This window comes from Megascapheus bottae, unplaced genomic scaffold (genome assembly GCF_031878675.1).
Source record: "Megascapheus bottae isolate mThoBot1 unplaced genomic scaffold, mThoBot2.hap1 HAP1_SCAFFOLD_40, whole genome shotgun sequence".
In the NCBI taxonomy this organism is placed as follows: domain Eukaryota; kingdom Metazoa; phylum Chordata; class Mammalia; order Rodentia; family Geomyidae; genus Megascapheus; species Megascapheus bottae.
Window position 1 is genome coordinate 131890 of NW_028327715.1, and position 23536 is coordinate 155425.

General features: G+C 44.6%; 1 protein-coding gene and 1 pseudogene across 1 annotated transcript; both read left to right on the top strand.

The window, feature by feature from the left end:
* Positions 1–6140: 6140 nt before the first annotated feature.
* Positions 6141–6661, top strand: LOC150039259 (AP-1 complex subunit sigma-3-like; annotated as a pseudogene).
* Positions 6662–14677: 8016 nt separating this feature from the next.
* On the top strand, positions 14678–22343 carry LOC150039260 (ral guanine nucleotide dissociation stimulator-like). Its single transcript, XM_090327813.1, has 6 exons — positions 14678–14855; positions 20207–20298; positions 20905–21120; positions 21451–21554; positions 22004–22165; positions 22253–22343. The coding sequence occupies exons 1-6, from the start codon at positions 14678–14680 to the stop codon at positions 22341–22343; spliced, it is 843 nt and encodes a 280-aa protein (XP_090183939.1).
* The last annotated feature ends 1193 nt before the right edge of the window (positions 22344–23536 follow it).

The following is a 23536-nucleotide window of genomic DNA, read 5'->3' on the forward strand; positions in this document are numbered from 1 at the left end:
GACACTGGAGATTTGTGCTTTTTTTGTTGTTGTTTTTGCCAGTCCTGGGGCTTGAACTCCCGGGTTTGGGCACTGTACTTGGACTTTCTCAAGGCTAGCACTCTACCATTTGAGACACAGCACCACCTTCTTGGCTTTGTATGTGGTACTAAGGAATCAAACTTTGTGCGTGCTAGGCAAGCACTCTAGCACTAGACCATGCTCCCCTCCTGCCCAGAGTTTCTAACAGGAGGGAGGAAAGGCCAGGAGCTGAGGCAATCTTGGACATCTGTTCACTTTTGAGCATTAAGTGGCAAGCATGAGAGGGCCAGGGCCCAGGCTCAGAAACAGTCTTTCCTCTCCAGTCTTGTTTCTATATTCAGGAAAATCCTTCCTAATGTTGGACCAAAGTCAACTCTAGTAATCAAAGAAATCCAGCTGCATTTAGATCTTTCAGGAAATACTAGCTTTTTAAAATAAAAATTAATATGTCAGTTAATTATCGAAAAAAAAAAGTTACTAGGAAGCAACTCGGAGTGTCACAGTGGACACACTAATCAGATCAGGGTGATAGGAAGAAGGGTAAAAGAAAGCATCCCCAATAAACTTAAAACCAGACTCTGCAGTTCAAGTGTAACTTGAAAAAGGAGCCAGACTTCTTGGACAGAGAAACAAAACCTCCAGTAGAACCTGTTAACCAGTGAATATTGTTTACCTACGAGACAGATCACAGGCAAAAACCCAACAAGAATCTCACAAAACACTGGACCACAGCACTCCTCTCTTAACCACAATGACCCAACATTTGTTGCCCTGGCTACAGAACTCCACTGCCTAGTGAGGAGCAGACAAACAGGGTATTCACACACAAACAAAGGGACTAAGGACAGAACACAGGAGTTTGCCAGGTCTACAGAGGCAGAGCAGAAGGTTTTTATACAGACTTTTAAAATGAAGCTATAACTGATAGAGGAGCTATGTATTAGAAGGCAGGAAAGACAATTTATCTGAAGGAAACCACAGGCACTCATATCAAGGTTAGTGAAAATAGCACATGGAATGGTTTTTCGTCACACTAGGCCAGCTGGCTACTTGTTGATATCTTCTCTTGGGAAGAAACTATCAAAATCAGGAATCCAGAGCTAAGAATCATGAATCTGACTCTCCTAGTGTAAGAATTGTAGGCGGCGGGTCCTTCTTTCTCTCTGCCTTTGCCCTGCAATACTGAACCTCAGCTACTGCTGAGGAAAGACTTCACAGAGTTACTGGAGCATTTACCCAGCATCCACCGCAGGCCAGGCCGCATGTGAGGCCTGCCCCAGCCACAGGTTGTGGTCATGAAGATGCTGCTGGAAAGGACAGGATGCTTTTGTTTTATTATTATTATCATCATCATCATCATCATCATCATCATCATCATCATCATCATTATCTTTATGTAGTTTTACAGAGTAGTTGCCATTGAACAAAAACATTTATGAAAAGACTATAGCTGAAAAAATGTCACCCCTGGATAAAATCAAGCCAGTGATTCCAAAGTCACAAAGCTCAAGGTTGATTTTTTGTGTGTTCACACTGTCAACGAACTGTAAAATCTGGACAGAGGAATTGCTTATCAATAATTCATTTTTATAGAAGGTTGAAGCCATTATTTTCAAAATTATGTGTCTTATCTGTCGCTTTCATCAACAACTTCCACAGATCTCAAGCCAGGAAATTCAATATCATTTCCTGGGTTGTCCTATTTAATTGTAGTTCACAGACAATATAAGACACATTTGGGTTTTGGTTTTAAATGGAAATGGAACTCTACTAACTACAGTAACCTGTGGATCAACAGAAGTCAATCAAATGGGAACTATTCAAATTCTACTTTGTGGTAAAGCTAAAGGCATTGACGCCAGAAATACCTCCTATTAGAAATTCCCCTATATGAAGTGTTTCTCCTCTACATAGGATCTGAATTATTATTATTATTACTCTTTTGCCAGTCCTGGGACTTGAACTCAGGGGAGCCTGGATGCTATCCCTGAGTTTTAGGCTCAAGGTTGGCATTCTATTATAGTGTTAAATTATGCATATATATACATATATATATATTACAGCTGGGAGTTTGAGGTTTAGGCTCAAGGTTGGCATTCTATTATTCGAGCCATTTCCAGCTTTTTTGTGGGTTAGAGATAATAGTGTTATGGACTTTCATTCCCAGGCTGGATTTCAATGGTTATTCTCTGATCTCAGCCTTATGAGTAGCCAAGATTACAGGCATGAGCCACTGGCACCCAACTTGAATTCTTTCTTTGATTAAAATAAAAGAAAAAAAAATATATATATATATATTGCAGCTGGGAGTTTGACGTAGTGGTAGAGTGCTTGCCTAGCATGGACAAAGACTAATGTTTGATTCCTCAGTATCACATACATAGAAAAAAGCCAGAAGTGGTGCTATGGCTCAAGTGGTAGAGCGTTATCCTTGAGAAAACCCAAGGACAGTGCTCAGGCCCTGAGTTCAAGGCCCAGAACTGGCAAAAAATACATTACAGCCCTGAGTTCAAAGCCCAGAACTGGAAAAAATACTTTACAACTATGTTGAAAGCAAAATATACACCTTATGGATGGGAATGGGAAGGAAAAACTGTAAGAGACAGGGTGACTCTGTCCAGGAAGAAATGTACTCTTGACCTGGCTTATATAGCTGGATACCACCTTTACAATAACAATTTACTTTTTAACAAAGGTAAATATACCTTTATTTAAAAGGTATATTGTAATTAAAAGGTCACCTTTTTGGTTGATCTGACTATTCAACTGGAGATGAGAGGCAAGAATTTGAACAGCTTTTAAGAAGCATGAAAATTAGTAAACACACTTTTAAATCTCATGAAGCATAACCAGGTAATTCAATGCAGAACATTTGCAAGGATACAAAAATGCTAGCAGATAATGTGATCAATATGCCTATTCAGAAGGCTAGGTAATATGACTCAATCTTTTGGGTCCATCTGGTGGTATACTTACATGAATCACATAATGTACCGGGCAGTTTATTTTCAAAATCCGTTGGCACAATTATGCCTTTTTAGAAAGTAGAGGGGGGAGGGTCAGTTCTAACCAGCTGATGAACAGAAAAAGACAATTTCAGCTGGGCACTGGTGTCTCAAGCCTAATCTAGCTATCCAGGAGGCTGAGATCTGAGTATCACCATTCAAAGCTAGCCTGGACAAGAAAGCCCTTGAGTCTCTTATCTCCAATTAACCACCAAAAATCCAGAAATAGAGCTGTGGGAGAGGGCTAGCTTTGAGCAAAAAGCTTAGGGATAGCTCCCAAGATCCTAAATTTGAACTACACACACACACGACAATTACATACTCGAATCCATATACACACATATATTGTATACATAGTAGATAATAGGTAGATATTGCAACTGTATTTTGAACATATTCTCTAACCATGTACAGAAAATCTAGGGCAACATGAAGGAAAATATGGTTTTTTAAAAAACTCACCTCTAATGTAAAATGTAAACATAAATTATATAAAATCATGTTATTCCAAAGTTTTATCAAAGCAAGATGATAAAGGATGAAAAGTATACTTGTTCATGCCACTACTTATTTTATGAAGATCAAACAATTAAACAAAGTAGAGAAATGTTTCATTTTTTTGTAATTCGAGTTATAGTTATCACAATTTGAAGTCAAATTCAGATTGTACACATTAATTCTTTATCTCAAGAGCAAAATTTTTCATTTAATGAGAAATAAAAGTATAAATATACCTATCAAGCCTAGGAAAAGCAAGTACAAAATGTGTCCCTTAAAGTCTGCTTCATTGTCTTTAACCTAATTTGATTTCCTTTTTTTTTGTAGGGCTAAGAAGAACAAGGTGAAGCCTATAATCAGAATAAGCAAGAAGTCTGAGTCTCTTTTAGAAATACAAATAGTATCTGTCAGTGCCCTCACCCACCCAGCCACCCAGGGGTATCCCTCGATGCTCCCAAGAAACCCGACGGTGGAAGGGGAAGAGCACAGGACATTTTTAACCACAACACTTGCAAACCTGCAAGCCACCTGCCTTCCAAATCATAGAGAGTGCGTGCATCTATGTCATTCTCAATACTCAGGGCAGCCCTTTTACATCACCCACCTATCACCTAAAGATAAGTTACACAGAATGCATTCCCAATGATGAGGATTAGGAAATCATTCCTTCACTAGTCTGTATGAAATTGATATTAATTATCACCATTCAATTATAATGAACACTGCAGTGAAGTAAACTCTAGTCGTCGTTGTAGATACTTACCAATAGTTGCTTAATTTCATCCCCCACCATCCTCTCCAAATGGGTACAAGAGTAGAATTTCATTATGCTGTGAAAGAGAAATGTAAATCAAATAAACACACACATGAAGAAAATGAAACTGTCCTTAGAAATTTTGTTTCAAGGAAGTATTCATCTCTTTTTTTTTTGGAATTTTAAAAATATTTTATTTGAAAATTTTATGCAAATGGAATATTATCTTTTCACTTGGCAATCTTCTTATAATTATATAATATAAAGAAACATGATGATTACTTTCACCACAGCCCATATAAAGTGTATCCCTAAGCCCCTCAGAATTTACCCCAGTGTGCCACGTGAAGATGATCATCTTCTGTAGGTGACTCCCAGCACATCTGAGAACCCCTGTGCATAGCCAAGTGTCAAATAGGAATTATCAAGAATATTTGTAAAGCATTTAATGAGGTATGAAAATACTTTTATCCAAAAATAGAATCATAAAAACTTACACAACATGAATTGTTATGAAAAGTAAGTTTTACCAAGTCTTTTAAGTTAAAGGAACTGGAGCCATGGCTTAGTGGTAGAACATCTGCCTGGGAAGTATGAGGCCTCCAGTTCGAACCTCAGATCACACACACACACACACACACACACACTCACTCTCATACACTCACTCACACATACACACCCACACAAGTTAAATATGCAACTGAAGAACATCTAAACAAATTTGATTAAATTTCTATCCGGGGCCATAATTATACTTCTAAATCATTCATTTGAGAAACTATTAGAAATTCAAAGCCTAGTGATTACTTCATATACTATCTGAATTATTTCCTTCAAATCAATTGGAATTGGTCAATTTCTCCTCTTGGCTTAGCATTTTCCTCCTAAATATCTTCTGAGTAGGAGCAACGCTATAATTTTCCATTGTATCCTCTAAGAGTCTGCCACATGAGTTCTCCCCAGAGCCCCCAAGCCACGCATGCACTTGTCCTAGGAAACCCTAGAAGGTCCCGTCCCTGACCAGGCCACTCGAGTGACACAATACCTCGAAACTCATGTGCAAGAATCATGGAAAGACATGATGAAGCACCAGGACAACTACCACGACTAATTCCTCATAATATCTCTGATTACATTAATACCTGGTAATGCATAATCTGCAGTATAAAGGTGACACAGATTCACAATGATAATGTCTAGCAGCAATAATAATGTCTTTGGGGGTAGGAAGGGCAGGAAGATAAAAGAAACATGTACTTCCTGCCAAAGTAATCAATGCCCAAAGTAAGAAACAAAACATATTAGATTTACATTCAAAAGCATGTGAAACTTTCTCAAGTAACTATAACTAAGATTGCTTGGAATAGAAGAGATTGTCTTTAAATAGTGGTAGCAATAATAATCACTGCCATTGTTATGAATCCCTACCACTGAATTGTATTATAGTAAGAGATGTCACAGACATCATTTCTGATGTCTGAAAACCTGGGTAAATAATTTATAGAAAATATAACCCCATAAGAATGTCTTTATATTCAAAGGTTTAAAATTTTTCCATCCCAGCCTAGCTAGCAGCTTTTAAGACATCGAAACTACTGAATATCTATCTCCTCTACCATCTTTGGTTATTCTTCTTTCTTCCAATTCCAAACATACAAATGAATTTAGGACATTCATACAAGATACATTGTCTCTGATCTCTGTAAATATTTTTAAAAGTTCAGCAATATACAGGAACTCTTAACTGCTAATAATATTTCAAGTTTTACAAACCAAACATTAAGGAAAGGCATTAAAGGCATCAGGTTTACTTTATACTCAAACAGGAGATATTACAGGTGAGGCGGGCGCCTTACCTGGTACCCGAGCGGGCTTGGGCGCTCGCGGATCTCGGGGTGCAGGTGGCGGCGGGTCCGGGTCACCATGATACATTTCATCTTGCTGTTCAGTCGACAAGGGAAATTACGGCTACAGAAGTGGTACACCACTCTCCCTGACAAAGAGAGGAAAAAAATAACCCGGGAAATTGTTCAGATTATTCTCTCTCGAGGTCATCGAACAAGCAGTTTCATTGACTGGAAGGAGCTCAAACTTGTTTATAAAAGGTCTGCGAGGTGGATATCATCTTTAATTTTGAAAAGGCATATTTTATCCTTGATGAGTTTATAATAGGTGGAGAAATTCAGGAAACATCCCAGAAAATAGCTGTCAAAGCCATTGAAGAGTCTGACGTGTTACAGGAGGAGAGAGAGAGAGAAAGAGGAGAGAGAGGGAAGACAGTGTAGAGGATGCAATTCCTAGTGTCTCCACTAGGGACAGCAGCTGGTTGAGAAGAGAAGCTCAAATGACAACGGAAGAATCCATGAACAAACCTACAGTTTAACCGACTTGAAGACTCCGAGTGCTGCAAGTGCTGAATTTTAAATCCTCATTGTTTTGTATCCAGCGCAGAGCCATGCCACAAGTAACTTAAAGAAAGGGATTCTTACTTAACTAGCAAATGTTCACGTTGGCTAATATAGTATATTTGAAATGTCTATGTCTATAGTATACTGTATATGATGATTAATCTGCCTCTGTGTTGGAGATAACTGCTGTATAACTTGGCAGACTGAATAGTGTGTAAAATTTTAAAACTCCATGAGATTATTTGTAAGAAATAATTGCAATATATATTTTTGGAATTTGATTTTCTGAGGGATGAAAAACTATACATACTGTAATAGCTCCTGCTTATGAATACATTGTAAGTTTTCATCTCTTAAAGAAAAATAAATACACGTGGTAAAAGAGCACAATGTCTTAGATGTGGGAGGCCAACATGTTTCTGAGCTTTACATCCTATTCAACCATGGACATAGTTATCAAGGGTGTGGTTTCAGTTAATGTTCCACACATCCACGTGCAAAGTGGAGGTTCGGGGCCGGTCCTGGTGCCACGAAGAGGTCGTGGACTGTTCAGAGGGGAAACCCAGTGGGAGGTTAGGTGACTAGGTTGGCGGAGGAGGATGGAGGGGACAGGCAGGAGGGTTGGGGAGGACGGGACAGGGCTCACCTCTCCTCCAGTCTATTCCCCAGAGGGAGGAAGGGGAGTCCAGGGCGGTGAGGACCCGCGCTGTCAGCCATTGAGTCACTGGACCTGCGGAGCCGTTATTTCTGGGTCCTCAGTGGAAGGGGCGGGGAGATCCGGGAGGAGCAGAGTGGACTTCCGGGGTGGGTCCTCCAGGGTCCAGGCCAATCAATTCTCTACCTAACGACGGGGATTCCCTTCCCCCTGCAGAACAAGGTCCAAACGTGGGTCATCTACCAGTGTACAATGTCTCTGAGCAGTGGAGGAAGAATGAGGACCCTCTGGGTTCTTCTCTGTGTCCATTCAGCTTCATGTGGACTCAGACTTTTCCATGACAGCTAATCCTGAAAGAACCTTCCAGAGCTGAGGGTGGCTCAGGAAACAAGTCCCAACTGACCCTGGGGGAGAAGTCCCACAACAATGAGGCCCTGCAAGCCTTTCTTCCATAGGCCTGGCTTCTCTCAGCTACTTGCTGTAGTGCTGGAATGCTGCCAATGAACAACAATGACCACATGCCTCTTGTGTGTGCACTGGTGCTCTGTGCATCAGGGCTGGTTCTGTGTCCTGCTCCCTCCTTTAGCTCTCTCTTAGACTCCTTGTCTCCCTGTACTTAAGTCTCCATTTCCATAAAAAACTTCTTGGCCTACCCTCAACCTATGCACTCATCCATTGAACCCTTATCCTTCTGGGCTATGTGTTTAAAGAAGTCCTGAGTGATTGTGTTGGAGCAGGTCTTTCCACCCAGAGCCAGCAGCTGGTTGCCTGCCCTCACCCAGTGTTTCCATAGGGTCCCACATCTTATGACAGCACAAGCTGGTCTCAGTGTGTCACCAGTCCCAAGTGGGCTTCTCAGGGACCTCTCCCCAACAGGAACTTACCAAATGCTGACATTCCTACTATCTCCCTGAGTTCACCAGTCAAGAGATGTGTATCACTCTATGCTGTGTGTTGCTCTAGATGGACTTGGAGGGCTTTTTGGGAAAAAGCATTACAGATATGGCACTTTAGTTCCTGGAACACTGTTGATCATTGGGGTCATCATTCCACCTCAAGTCTGTTTATTTCTGATGTTTTTTTCTGCCTGCTCCTCAGTTTCTCACTTCATCCTTACCTAATCTCCTGGACGATTCTCCCTCTTCTGGACTTCCCTGACCTCCCAGCACGGAGGCACCCTCCTCCTTTCTTGTCTCTGTTGGGTATGGAAGGCTCTCCTGTGCCCCTCATTGCCCATCCCACTTTGCCCCTTGACAAAGACAGGTGTCTTCAGAAAAAGAAATTTATAAACATAATGAAATGACTCTGTTTTTTTCCTGAAATATTCCAATGTGGTATAAGACCCTCCCAAGATCGTCTATTGGCATAAGCCATATATGTATTCTCACAACTGCAGAGCATCCACAAATTTACCTACAGATTCAATTCCTCACAAATGTCAACCAACTTACTATTTGCTTTTTCTTTTCTTTTATTATATTTATTTATTTTTGTATTTTTTATTGTAATTAATAGAAGGGTTACATGGTATTTGCCAGATAAATGGTGCCTTATTTCCCACACATTGATACCCTTTCACATGTCGTGGTCCCCATTTCCCTTCCCCCCTCCCCCTCTCCCACCCCTCATCTTGTTTTCCCCCGTTCCCTATTTTATATTTATTTTTTATTGTAATTAATAAAAGGGTTACATGATGTTTGCCAGATAGAAGTTGGATTAATTCACATATATTGATACCCTTTCACATGTCTTGGTCACCATGACTCTCCCCTCCACCGCCCACCCCCCGTCTTGGTTTTCCCCCCTTCCCTATCCAATTTCAAATAACCCAATACAAATAAATCCAATATATCAGATAACAAAGTGAGATACTATAACAATGTGAGATATCCAAGGGACAGCAAAGGAGATGAGAGATAACATAGTACATTAAGGACAACAGTCATTCATTGTATGGCTTTTGTTTCAATATCCTGAAGGTCTTTTCAATTAGCTTCCTACTATATAGCCTTATTTCTTTTCTTAACAGGGCTTTTCCACTCAGGGCTGAATCCCAAGGTAACAGATACAATGAAGCACTACACAATCCACCAAATTTTGTTTGTATTTGCTACCATATATAAGAAGGAGACCAAGATGCTATTGTCATCTGTATTTTGTGGAATAAGGAAGTGGTTTTTATATAAATTGCTAAGATACAGGGAGGGGTGATGGCATTTTTTTCATTACAGATCCAACTAATTCTGTCCATCCAGTTGTATTGCCATTTCTTCTGGGTGAAGGGATTGCAAAGGTGTCGCTCTTTGAAGGGAACATTACCTTCTCATCATTTTCATTATTCTTCTATCCTTACCAAAGATCTGTGTGTGCGTGCGTGCTTGTGAGTGTGTGTGTGTGTCTATGAGAGTACCAGTGAATGGATTCATGTGGATACCTTATATCTGTCTTAGAGTTCCATTTCTGTTTGTCACTTCTACCTAGAGTCACCTTCATCTGCCTTGCGCAAGAAGTGATGCAGACATCACAGATACATGCCCATGTAGTACTTATTGCTGTGCTGGTTCTGCCACTTGAATAGGACAATGGGTCTTGAATCTTTATGCTCAAGCCTGCTAATCCAACACATTGGCCATGAATCAAATTTCCTACTTCTTGCTGATTAATTGAAGATGAGACTCTCATAGGCTTTCATGTCTAGGTTGACTCAGAAACATGTTCTTCAGAGGTCAGTTTCCTGAGCAGTTAGGATTGTGTGAGCCATTGGCATCTGGCAAAGGACAATGTGTGTGATTCCTGTGGCATGTCCTGTCTCAGGACATGGATGTGAGTAGCTTCTCTATCTCCTTTTTGTCACAACACGTACGAACGAAATTTATTCTCTGTCAAGACAGAATATGCAGAGACCACATCTCTACTTGAGGCAGTATAAAGGCTGACAGCAGCTCTCAGTGTTCACAAACCTAGGAAGGACACAGGGTATTATTCAGTGGATGACATCCTCACCCTCACAAGCAGGTGCTAAGTGGAATCCCTGCAAAGTGGATTGACTGGGGGACTGAAGCAAAGCACTAACACTAGTAGTGTAAAACACATTTGAGATGATTGATTGTGCCAGGCCGGAAGCCAGTAAGTATGTCCTCAACACCAGGACATTTGCTGGACAGAGGACCGTGGGAAGGTATGTGGAGGGGACTGTGTCTAGTTTTCCTCCTGACCTGCAAGAGGTCCCAGGGAGCAGCCAGTGGACATTTGGAGGGGTCAGGTATGAGGCTCAGGCTCTGGGGGGCATGGTTGGTGACATCATCTAAAGAGATGACAGGACAAAAAAAAGGGGGGCCAGGCAACAATGGGGGCACTGCTTAGCAGCTCATATATTGTGCTGCAGCTGAGCCAGCTCATTTGTGTGCAAACTTTGGAAGCACCAGGATGTTTTCTTGCTGCTGTCCCATATTCCACAGACAGAATCAAATTGGAGAGTTTGATCTCATTGAGAGACAATGGGTCATGCCTTGGCCTGGTGGCCTGCTCAGAAACCCACCCTGCATCCCACAGGTGTATGGAGGAATCATGTGCGCAGGAAGGACAGGAGTCCACACACCTACTACTGTGTGGCATGAGTGTCTGCATTCTGGGTGGGATGTAGGTACATGAGTGTGTGTGAGGGAGGGAAAGGGGTTGTGCCCCAAGCTGTTGTATGGCCAGGAGCCTTTTCCCATTGCTTCTCCTTCTTCACCCCAGTATGGGGAGATTTTAGCCCCAAGCCTTGCTGATCCCTGCAAGGCAGGATACCTGCGGGGAGGCAAAGTGGAGCAACTGGTAGAGCACCTGGTGCCTGCCCTGCTCTTCCGGGATGCCTCCTTCATCCCAATAGTCCTGGGAACCTTCCACACCTTCACTACCACACAGCACATACGGACCCTGCTGGTCAGCAGGTAAGCAGCTGGACCCAATGGCTAGGCTCTGGCCCAAGTTGGTGCCCCGACATGAATCTGCTTGAATCCTGGGAAGTAGCCTGCTAGGGACAACACCCACACTGCCTGAGGCTGGACCAGAGGCACGGGCTGTGAAAATGCCTGTCCTGGTCCATGCCTTCAACAGCTGGGTGTGCAGAATTGTGGGTGGGGCCTGGAGAAGCTCCCCTCTCATCAACACCCCCTTCTCTCCATTGTGGCCTCACTGTCTGAGACCTTAAGCAAAACCTTTTCCAAATTCTCAAGGTGATTGACGTTCTTTCTAGGGTCCTGAACTTATCTGAATCGCACTAGGAAGCACTAGAGGGACACAGAGAACCCATGCCCATTCAGATATGTAGGAGGCAGGTAAAGGCCTTTTCACCTTCTGTCCAGAGGTATATCAGGCTCCACTCGTGTAAAGAACAGGGTGATTCTTGTCATCCCAAGCTCCATCCTGTGCTCAGAAGCCACCAAGAACTGCACCCATCACACTCAGGGACAGTGCATGTGACTTCCTCATGTTATTCCCCAGGTACCGCTCATTTCAAGAACTTGAGGGGGAGAAGGCAGGAGCAAAAGGACAACTACAACAGCGAGTGTGGTGGGGGAAGAGGAGGGACTCTGTTTTCACAGCGGGGGCATTATAAAGTACTGCAAAATAATTGGCAATTTTCAGTTATCAAAATTGTGGATTTTGCATTTGTATCCTTTTCTCAATCAAGAAAAAAATTCTCTTTGAATGTTATATAACATGCATATTAAACAAGATAGAAAAATACATTATAAACTTGTAACAATGGCTGTAAATACATTACATGTTTCTCATAGGCAATAGGTTGGTTATGGTACATACATAGCATGAAACTATTAAGATAATAAAAAATAGACAAAAAATACATGTCAGCTGTACGGTAACATACAAGCGACACTCCCATCTACCCACACTAAAAAAATTACATAATACTGTCAGAAACAGTCTTAAAAAGTACATACTTTACTAAGAAAAAAATTCAATAAAGAATGATAATACTGAGAACCAAGGCATTCAGAGATTTCAAAAGTCATGCTTTTTTTCAGTTGATCCAAAATTTTGTCAACTAAGTTTTCAAAAGTTTGTTCAGAGCCAACATCACTCATAAATGTCACCCATTTATTGTTTCATACATTTACTTTCTTCCCCATAAAAGACCTTTGATAAACATCTAAAATGTCCAGGTACAACACAGTTGAGATGAAACTGAATCAAATACTGGTATTACTTTGTTACTATCACCTCAAGTGTTTGAGTGTCGCAAATTTATTTAACCAACCAAACAAAATAAAAACCAAAATGGCACAGCATATGTTGTAAATAAATCAAAACCAAAGCTAGCTGAGGTCGAAGCAATGTCTATCGCATAGTAAATAATCTGAAAACGGTTCCAAGTGAGACAAGATGATAGAGGTCACCTTGAAGGTGCCCACTAGGCTTCCTGCTGACCTTGACTGTGGAGCTGAGAAGGTACAGAAGAGGGCCGAGCTGATGAGCTAAGGGTCCACCGTCACTTGAGATTTGCCACATCTGGTACTGAGCGGTTCATGGTTATTTACTCAAGTGTTTAGATGAAGGCTTTGTACACAAATCACTTCAACTACAAAATGGTTTGAACTTCACAAGAAACTGGAAGCTCAAACTGAAATTCAGTTCCATATTTCTATGCACAATGATGCTAGTTTTTCACATTCTTTGAAAGTTTAAAAAACAAGGAAGGGCAAAAATGTGTGTGTAGGGGTGACTACTAAAGCCAGCAAAGTGATGGACAAGTTATCTGGTAGGAGATAAAGACTGATTAAATGTGGATCACTTAGAAACATTTTCAGAATGAAAATCACAAAGGATCATTTCTGTGACGAAGTCTGCTAGGTATACTATTATCTCCAATTAATAAGAGGAAAAAAAAGAATCCCAGATATCCCCTCTTCTCTGAAGAAAATAAAGCTCTAATTTTGCCTGTAAAATGATGTGCAGATCTCACATAATTTTTCTCTTAGAATCCTCTGGGCTAATAGTACAGACTATAATAACCCAAAGTACTCAATTACGATTTTTAAAAGAATGACATTTTAAAACTTACTAGTCAAACCTAAGGAAAGGTATGAATTTTTTTCACAGTATCAGATTCGGCAAATTTGCATCCAGGTAACGTGGCACAAACCGTAGAATTCAAAGCATCAACTCTCACCTTCCCTCCTATCTTCGTTCACATACTGGGCGACTGAGTAGCATGCATTCACTTTTACTCTGAGGGAGGAGCTGATCTTACAAGACACTTGACTAAATGACCAGGAAGGAAAATAAGGCACTTTCTTTTCTTTAGACTTATTCCAATACTTAAAAAATAAAAAAGAAAGACAAAAAGGCTCTTTTGGTCTTTTGTTTCTTGACAACCACCAGAAAAAATTAGTTCATGAAATAAAGGGTTTCTTTGTTCTTTTTTCTTTTTTTAATAACACTTGAAAGTATAAAATGCTACATTTCCCAAAAAAAATATATATATATATATTTTTCTGCACCAGCACCCTTGTATAGTAAAAGTCTCTACTTTTGTTCATTTGTTTCAATGCACTACACTTTACCTACAATTTCATTACATGTATACAGCAAATAGGCAAGCATGGCTTTTACATCCTTAATGATTTTTTTTCTATACAGGGAAGTTTAAAAAAAATATTTGAACAGTTTGCCCAGTAATGTGACACATAATGCATGTACCTTGTTCTCAAATATTTTTTAAGGAGGTGTAAAATAATGGTTCAATAATTTTAACTCAATCATCTTTTTAAAAATAGTGTTGCAGTTTTGTTGTTTGTATTACTTTTCAAAACTCGATAAGTTTTTGTCCCATGGCACAATTTCTTCTAATACTTCAAATTTAGGCAGGCAATATAAAAAAAGGCTGCAACTCTGCCCCCTTGCAGGGCATGGTAGTGATTCAACAGCACCTCAAGTTTTGACTACTGTGTGAAACCACTTCACCAATGACAATCCTAAGCAAAGGTTCATGCATGATGCACCACCACACAGAACATTCAGAGAGAGCATTGACTTGGACACAAGAAGACAAAGAGGCTGTCAGGCCGTGGGGCGTGCTTGGAGGGCCTGTGGAGCCAGGCGGGCTGGATGGCCTGGGGGCCTGGGGCGGGGAGGGCTGGGCGGGCTTGGAGCCAAGCATCTTCTCTGGAGGGCTCGGGGTGGGGCGTCCGCCGCGGCCTGGGCACCCGGGGACCAGAGATGGGCACCCAGGGACCGGGGTCGTCCCCCGTCCTCCGCAGGCCGGCCTCCCCCCCCCCCCCCGCTCCCCATGAAAACCCAGCTGCGCGTCCCCCCGTGGAGGGCGGCGCCCATGTCGGCTCCGGGGAGCATGGGGGTCGGGGACAGCCGAGCGGCGATGGAGCCAGGCACGGAGCCCGGCGCGGGCACGGTGCCTGCAGCTGGCATCCCTGGAGCCATGCCCTGCAAGAGCACCAAGTGGCTGCAGGAGGAGCTGGAGGCGCGCAGCGGGGCCTCGCTATTGCCCTTTGGTTAATCTCTCTTATTGTTACATTATCCCACTTTGGTACCTGGTGAATTATAAAGATGTTTACTCGTTTCTTTGAAATAGGAGGGGAAAAATGAGGTGAGGAGGTGTGGGAGGGAAATGGGGACAAAAACATAAGAAAGGATATCAGTGTGTGAGAAGTAAAGCACCTTCCATCTGGCGAATATCACTGTAACCCCTCTATACAATGAAATAAAAATAAATATAAAATAAAAAATACGTTTTCCTAAAGAACAAAGCATAACAATCTACATCATATAAGGTATGGTGGGACAACACTGAAGTAAGTCAGTCTATATCAATCGAACACCAGGTCTCCATCATTTGTAATAATCAGTAGAAACCTTGGGCTCTCCTAGCAGAGATTTACCATAGAACAAAATCTAGAGACATTAGACCAAATAGTATGACACTAAATGCAAGGACCTCCAGGAGAAGGAAACAAAAGCCATATAATGAGTGACTGTTATCCTTAATGTACTATGTTATCTCTCATCTCTTTTGCCATCCCTTGGTTATCTCATATTGTTACAATATTTCACCTTGTTATGTGATATATTTTATATGTGCTTAATTGGATAGGGAAGGAGGGAAGTCAAGATAAGCGGGGGGAGAGTGGGAGGGAAATGGGGACCATGTCATAAGGAAGGGTATCCATGTTTGTGAAGTTATGTACCTTCTATCTGGTGAATATAATGTAACCCTTCTATTAATCACAATAAAAAATAAAAAAATAGCCTGTATCTGTCGATTAAGTCCATTTGGTTCATAGTGCCATTCAATTCTGATGTTTCTTGGTTCATGTTTTGAGTCCAGGAGTGGTCTGGGTATCATGCCTGTTGGAGACTGAGGCATCACCACACCCAACTAACACTAGGTTGGACTCCATCTGCACTAGCAAATGCAGTGCTGTTTGCTTCATTAGTTTAGATGCACCAACATGAGAGCTACATGTGTAAAAATTGTTAACACTTCTTAAGAGATCATTTTCTTTATTAATCTGAAATGATGTTCCCAGGTTTCTTTCAGTTTGTCTCTTGTAATTTTCATATTCCTTGTCTGTATGTTCAGTGCTTGAAATATAGAGTATCTAGTCTTTGTTTTTTCTGATCTTGTCTGATTGGGATCCTGAAGGCCTCCTGTAGGCATCTCAATGGAAAACTCACTTCACCTGGAGAGTCAGATACCTGTCCCCAAACAATTGAGAACACCCACTGAAAAGGAAAAACGGTTTATATTGCCTCATGGTTCGGGTCAATGTATCTGTTAGCTATATTGCTTTGTGCACAGTACATCAAGATAGCACCATGTAGTTGAAGAGGAGGCCTATGGTATATTTTATATACTTTACTTGTTTAATTGAAATAGAGAAGGAATGGGGAAACACAAATGATTGAGTAGAGGTTGCGGGAAGAAAAATGAGAAAACAACATAGGAAGGGGAATCAGTGTTCAAGAAGTTATGTACCCAATGTGTGAAGAATGTAACTGTAATCCCCCATCCATCTCCCTGACATTAGAATACAATTAAAAGGGGAGGCCTAAGTACCTCACAGGGTCTGGAAGAGATACGGAGAGAGGGAGAGAGAGAGAGAGAGAGAGAGAGAGAGAGAGAGAGAGAGAGAGAGAGAGAGAGAGACAGAGAGAGAGGCAGAGAGAGAGAGAGAGAGAGAGAGACAGACAGACAGACAGACAGACAGACAGACAGACAGACAGACAGACAAAGAGAGAGAGAGAGACAGAGAGAGAGACAGAGACAGAGAAAGACAGAAACAGAGACACAAGACCCCCTCATCCCAATATTCCATTTAAGGACACACTCACAGTGACCTAATTTCTTCCCTCACTCCTCAATTACCCCAGTACTGAGGACCAGTGGAAGAACATAGACCTGAGTTCAAACATCTAAGAAAGCACTGGAAAAACTGGATGCCATGTGTTCATGGGCTATATCAGGTCCGTCATGGACGTAGAGAGGAAAAGTATTCCAGACCTGACCAGGCTCATGACAAGCAGCAGAGAGGAGAATCCTAGGGAGTGGAATGGCATCATCACTGCTTGCATTTTCCTCGGCAGGCCACGCGAAGGTCTATGACATAGAGTCCACGAAAGGACCTTCAGATATTGGCCTGTCAGGAAGGTCACGACAACAACAGTGGGTCCAGCAGTTGAAAGGAAAAGGAGATGTGATACACAACAGTGAAAATTCATGATAGAAACCAGGCGCCAATGAGGAACCACTGTACTAATAGCTTCTCAGGGGCTGAGATGTGGAGACTGAGGTTCCAAGCCGTCTCCAGAAGAAAAGTTCCTGACACTCAAAGGTCAAAAGTAGAAGAGTGGCTGAAGTGATAGAGTACCAGCCTGGAGCCAAGAAGCTCAAGGACAGTACCCAGAACCAGAATGTAAGCCTCACAACTGGCACCAGGAAAGAACACAAACATTAACCATTTTATATCTGTCTTCCAAGCTCCATTGGAGGCATAAATAGGAGCATCCCAGTCCAGAGGTCAGTGTGGATGAGGGGACATGAAGGGACAGGTGTCAAGGAATATCATAGGGCCTGGAAATGACATCACCTTTCCAAGCTGAAATACAGTGTCCCCTAACCCACTGCTGATAGCCACACACTTGGACGAAATCAAATTTTCCTAACTCCATCAGACAGACAGGATTCAGCCAGGCCTCAATCTCAGGGCCCTGTGAGGACGGTCTTGTGGTTGTAGACTGAGAGACTCTGTCAGTGGCCAGAACATACTGGCCTGAGCCTCAGTGCTTTTCTGTTTGCAGCTTGGGACATGGTGGAGTTTAGCCCTGAGGCCTGTCCACCGGGCATCCCATAGAATCTTACATGACTCCTCTCCTTACCATTGCCCTGTTCTATCTCTTTGAAGTCACCAGCTTAGTACACTGGAAATTGTGGTTAAAGGGATACAAGACTGGGCACCAGGAGGCACAGAGCCCATCTGTATCTCCTCTAAGGTGGTGTGGCTGCTGCACCCAGGGCTACCTGGGGAGAGTAGTATTGAACAGTGGCTGAAACTCTGAATGGATGAGGTCATGCTCAGGACTAGCAAGTGGTGAGAAAAGGGGTCATCTGGGGAGGGTGTGTCAGAAGGAAGGGCTCAACTGAAGGGACCTCCACAGATGACCTCACTTCCTTCACAGTGGAACTTAGAACCTTGGTATCCTGGCACCCACAGTCAACACAAGCCCCCAACTGCTCACTTGTGTGGCTAGCAGACGTTCAGATGTTTGCCCGATTTTTCTCAAATGGGAGAGGCTCCGGCCTCATGGAAGAGTGCAGAGGGTGTCTGGCACAAGTGTGTCCAAACAAGGCCAGTCCTGGCAGAGAAAACTTCTGGGTCACTGTAACCCACAAGTGACAATGGAGGCCGAGGCCAGTAAGTGGCTGGAAAGCCCACCACATCTAAGTCTCCAGTCATTACCAGGGATAGCTGAAGGCAGAGTGAGAGACCCTCGGCCCACAGGATTCTCAAGGGAGAAAAGGCTTGTCCCTTTCCATTGCACATAGGTTGAAGCCCCTCCGGGTCTGGACATGTTTGTAGGGAGAAAGCACAAATAAGCCGCACTGTTGCAAGCCGGATAAAACACAGGAAGAGACAGCCAGTAACTGTGCAATTCCTCCACAGGTTCAGTAGAGGTGAGGCCTTCAAGGACTCCTCTACACAGGATGAAATCCTGCCTTTCTCCAGCCAGGATGGCATGCCACAGGACAAACTCAGAAAGTGAGTGGACTTTGCTCTCAAAGGAGGGCATCTGTGTGCACAGTGGAGCCAGGTTTGAGTGTAGCGTGGTGGGCAAGCTCAGGATCCCAGAGATCTTGACATCCTCCCCACAGGGTTGAAGTGTGGCATATGTATGCAGGAGGAGGTTGACCCATGACCGACAGTGCTGTTGGGAGAGCTGAGCCCTGTGCCAACCCATCCTCTCCACAGCCCCTGATGCTCAGCCTTGCCTGTCCTCACCATGGCCTCGCAAACAGGATTAGAGCATTGATGTCATGTTTTAGGACTTCTGCTTACCCTAGGAAGGCTGGCAGAGTAGAAGGCCTGGCTGGGTCACCAAGAGAACAGTGAGGTGGGGAGATAGCCCACGTGTGGCTCTTGGAACGGAGGCAGCAGAGTCACCAGTGGATGTGCACCAGCAGCCAGTTCATGCCAGGCATACAACAGACCCCATGGAGACTCCATGCAGTGGGGAGGGACTAGAGAGCTGCAGGAGTATGGGGAGCTCCCTGGAGAGGGGAGAGTTGCTCATCCCATGACTGGGTGCTGGCTCCCTGGAATTCCCTTCAATCCTTCCTTGGTTCCTGAGCACTGTCACTACCTCCACCACCAAAGAAGCTTGGCTTGGGGAGATACTGATGTCCATGTTTCAAATGAGTGCTGAGAGTGTCTGGGGTAGCCGCTGGCCAGGTTTCTGACTCTGCTGCCCCCCATCTGCCCCTAGTGCCCTCTCTTCTATCCTGGACATGTGGCTGGACGAGTACTGGGAGGACTTCTGCCAGCCTGCACACTTTGCCTGCCTCAAGCAGTTGCTGGCTCACCTGAAGAGGCACATAACTGGAACACACGTGGAGAGCCGTGCACAACGGCTCCTGGATCAGATGGAGGCCCAAGAGCCCAGCCAGACACAGCCTGATGGTGTAGAAACTGGGTGGGAAGGCAGAGGAAAGAGGCGGGATGAATGTGGGCCATCAGAGGGTGGAGAAGGCTCTAATATAGGCCTTGTGCCAGGAAGAAGAAAGACGCTGGAACATAGAGACTGTGCAGAGAAGTTGAAATTGAGGATGTGTAGAGGGATCAAGGTTGGGAAGTCAAAGGGAAGAGGGTCTTTATTCTCTTTTCAAACACTCAGGACAAATCCTCATGGAGAGGGCCTTGTCTTCTCCTGCAGCTCTAGCATTAGCCCAGTGTTTGTCTAAGTATAAGAAGAGGGCAGCATTGAGCTCCAAGCTCTGGCGTGCAGCCTAATTGCAGGAACATTACCAGGGTTAGACCAACACCCAAAGTCAGCCTTGACTCTACTGTGCCATGAGATGGGAGCAGCAGCATCAGGTGTGGGTGGCAGCCATGTCTTCCCGGGACTCTGAGGCTATGTCACATGCAGTACCAGCCTCCTTTGCTCTGCTGACTGGGAGCCAGTTCGAAACTTGGCCTCATGGCAGCCTCCCAAGGGAGCCTGGAATTCATATCCTGGGAATCAACATCCTGGCCCCTGGTCCATAGCTTGGGTGGGATCCATGAATTTATGGAGAATCGAAATAGAACCTGGCATGCTTTCCTCACAGGATCTTCCTGTCCTCCTTCAGGGAGCACAGGGGAGGGACTGAACAAGGAGAAGATTGAGGTCTTAGATTTCCCTCCCCTGTTGGTGGCTGAGCAGCTCACCAGGATGGACTCGGTGAGGCCCTGGGCAGGGCAGGGTGGACCGGGCTTCCTTCTGTGCATGGCTCCCTTCTCATCAATCTCCTTCCCCTAGAGCACAAGCTTTCATGCAGCCTGAGCTTCACCTTGGCTCACGCTTCCTAGCATCACTCTCTTAAGTGCAGACACTAAAGTGCACATGAGACCTCTGTGTATCCCAGGAGCTATGCGTGGAGAGGTGCAGCCAGAATCGCAGCTCCTCCGCACTTGGCAGGGACCACATGAGCCCAAGCAATTATGAGGATTCTGGTGTGTGTGCCAGAGCCTAGTGCAGAAAATAGAAAGTGCTACAGAAGCAGCATCAGTGGATATGAACCAAAGGACAGGCATGGGGTGACTTGGGGAGGGCAGAAATTCGGCCTAGGCCAAGGAGGAAGAGTAACATTGCACAGCAGACCCTGACATGAGGTAGGGACACTCAGGTGCCCTCCAGGGTTGCGAAGCGGCATGACATCCCTACAAACCCATGCCCAAGCCTCAGAGACCCCTACACAGCCAGAGTTCTCAGCCCAACTACGGGACCCAATCTGAGGCTGGGCACTGTGCTGTGTGCCAGGCAATGAGACACTCCTTCCTTTGGCAGGAGCTGTTCCTGAAGGTGGTGCCCCACCACTGCCTGCATTCTGCCATTTCCCAGAAGGACAGACACGACATGGAGAACTTGGCCCCCACCATCCGGGCCACCTTCACACAGTTTGACCAGGTGTTCTCCTGCGTGCTCACCACCTGCGTAGGGGACCACAGCATGCAGCCCTGCTCCAGGGCAAGGGTGCTAGAGCACTGGATCTCGGTGGCCATGGTAAGACACAGCTGCTGCCTAGAGACTCTCCCTTCAGGGTCTTATGTTCTGAGATGTGCCAATGTGCTCAGAGCCCTGTGTGGACTTCAGGGCCTCCTGCCCAGGGCCATCTTGTCTGGACTCCCACATACCACACATGCAATGGTGCTCACTCCTTCCTCATACTCAGGACTCAGGGGCAACTTCACCCAGGCCTGGTCAGCCCTCTCTCCCCTCTGAAGCCCTGTAAGCAGCTCCCCAGAATCCTTGTACTGACCCTGGCTTAGCCCAGCCAGCAAGGCATCAGGTGGCAGCAGTAGCATGCAAGGCTCACACACCCTTCCCATGCAGGAATGCAGAGTCCTCAGGAACTTCTCCTCCCTCCATGCCATCCTCTCTGCTCTGCACAGCAGAGCCATCCAGCGCCTGGACAGCACATGGCAAGAGGTCTCCAGGTGGGTCCTTCTCTCCACAGAAGCTGTGCACACACAGGGACTAGCCAGCTTCACCACCAGCCCCAGAGCCAAGCCTGTATGACCTGGGCTGCTAGCCAGGAAAACAGGGACAGTGCCTGCATTATGCCTGTTCATGCACCGGCAAATGTTCATTGCAATGTCTCACTGAAGCTGGACAGAGACCCAGAGGAGCTGTCCAGGATTTCTGTGGTAATTCTACATTTCTGTCCAAAGGAAATCCAAGCACAGTTGTCTAATACAACTGGGCTGGACTCCACTGGGACAGGAAGAAGAAATTGCTTCCAGCTCCTGGGTCCTTGGGAGCTTCATGCAATCATTTGAAAACCTCCTGTTCAGGCAACTTGCAGGCCTGGCTCTAAAAGAAAACCCAGCCTGTCTCCCTTCTCTCTCACTTTCCCATTTCTCACTTCTCTCTGTCCCTCCTACAGAGACAGCATGCAGATTTATGAGAAACTCTCAGAGATCGTTTCTCCTTCATGCTCTTACTTCCGGACCAAAGTGCTACTCTTTCAGGTAGAGAGAAAGGGGTCAGAAAGAACAGGGCTAAGAAGGCAAAAGTGGGATCCAGTTCCAAAAAGAAATGCTTTCCCGTTTTTTTTTTCTCTCCATTCTGGATCTTGAACTCAGGGCATGGCTGTTGTCCACCGTTTTTAATACTCAGTGCTCTTCATTTTCAGTCCCAAGCCCACTCCACGTTTGGAGTTGATTGTAATTCACAGACTCAGTGACTGTGGATTGAACTGGGATCCCCCGATCTCAGGCTCTTGAGTACCTGGTATGTAAGTCAGCTGCACTGCTCAGGAGTGAGTTGCTCTGCCATGGGATATTTCAGAGCTGTCCTTTAGCCAAACAGACATAGCACACACTTGGTTTGGATCTTAACATTCAGAGCCAGGATGTCTACCTGAAGGAACTGGGTCTCTCTGTTCTCCCTAGAGCAAATGCTGCTCACCGCCATACAAACACAGAGAAGGACTAGACAGGGGAACTGAAGGTGGCTGGGGGTTTTCTTGACATGGGAGGCCAGGCACTGCTCACTAAGTCCTCAAATCTCAGCTGGACATGACTGCGAGCCCTAACCTTGACACTCAACCATGAAACCCCGCAAGTGAACTAGTCACTCCGATAGAGACACCCACACAAATCAAGAAAGGAAAAGATGTATCTACCTCTACATTCCAACATACTGAGCTCCTTCACACACAATTCCAGAAGCCTCAGTGGGAAGGGCTACAGACTGCACTCCTCAATGCCTTGACCCGCTTATCCACTACAGTATATCTGGGGAACTCCCCACCCAGATGCATAGAGTAAGATTTCTGCCAGGACACAGACACATAGGGAAGAGCTTTGTAGGAAAGAAACTTTCTCATGATTCAGCGCCCCTCCCCTAGGTGAGGAAATCCAGAATTTTTTTTTTAGGAAGTTAGCTGAAAGTCCATAATCCTCTCCCTCCTGGACTATTCTACCCTCCGGCCCATGACAATTATGGGAGCACTCACTGACTGCACCCTGCTCACAGAGTTAGAGTGTCTCTTCTATGATTGCCTACAGTGAAGTGGACAGGCCACCATCCCTTCCTATTCCTCGGTCCCCTCCTGTCACCTATGAAGACTGAGGAATTTGGATGATTGATGAGACAATGAGGAGAAAGAAATTTCCAGGAGTCCAGAGAAGGCATTGGCACAGAGACTCAGGGCAGCACCAACATTGGGAGAAACCAGTGGATCCCATAGCGCTCAGAGGAACGTCATTTATTTGCAGAGTTTGCAGATGACGAAGCAGGCAGAGAGAGGCCAGTTCAGAGCATGGCATCCCTCAGATCTGCTGAGGCAGAGAATTAACCAGAACAAAGCAGCAGGTGGCACTAGCTTTGGCACCATCCATGCTCAGGTCAGGGACAAAGGTTGAGTGGACACATGTCTCAGGAGTTCTGCTCTCCATTGTGACAGGAGCCTGGT

Coding starts and splice junctions, on each gene's coding strand:
- LOC150039260 (XM_090327813.1), top strand. CDS start 14,678: ATGTCGGCTCCGGGGAGCATGGGGGTCGGGGACAGCCGAGCGGCGATG. Junction 20,299..20,904: donor AGCTCACCAGGATGGACTCG/GTGAGGCCCTGG, acceptor TTCCTTTGGCAG/GAGCTGTTCCTGAAGGTGGT. Junction 21,121..21,450: donor ACTGGATCTCGGTGGCCATG/GTAAGACACAGC, acceptor CTTCCCATGCAG/GAATGCAGAGTCCTCAGGAA.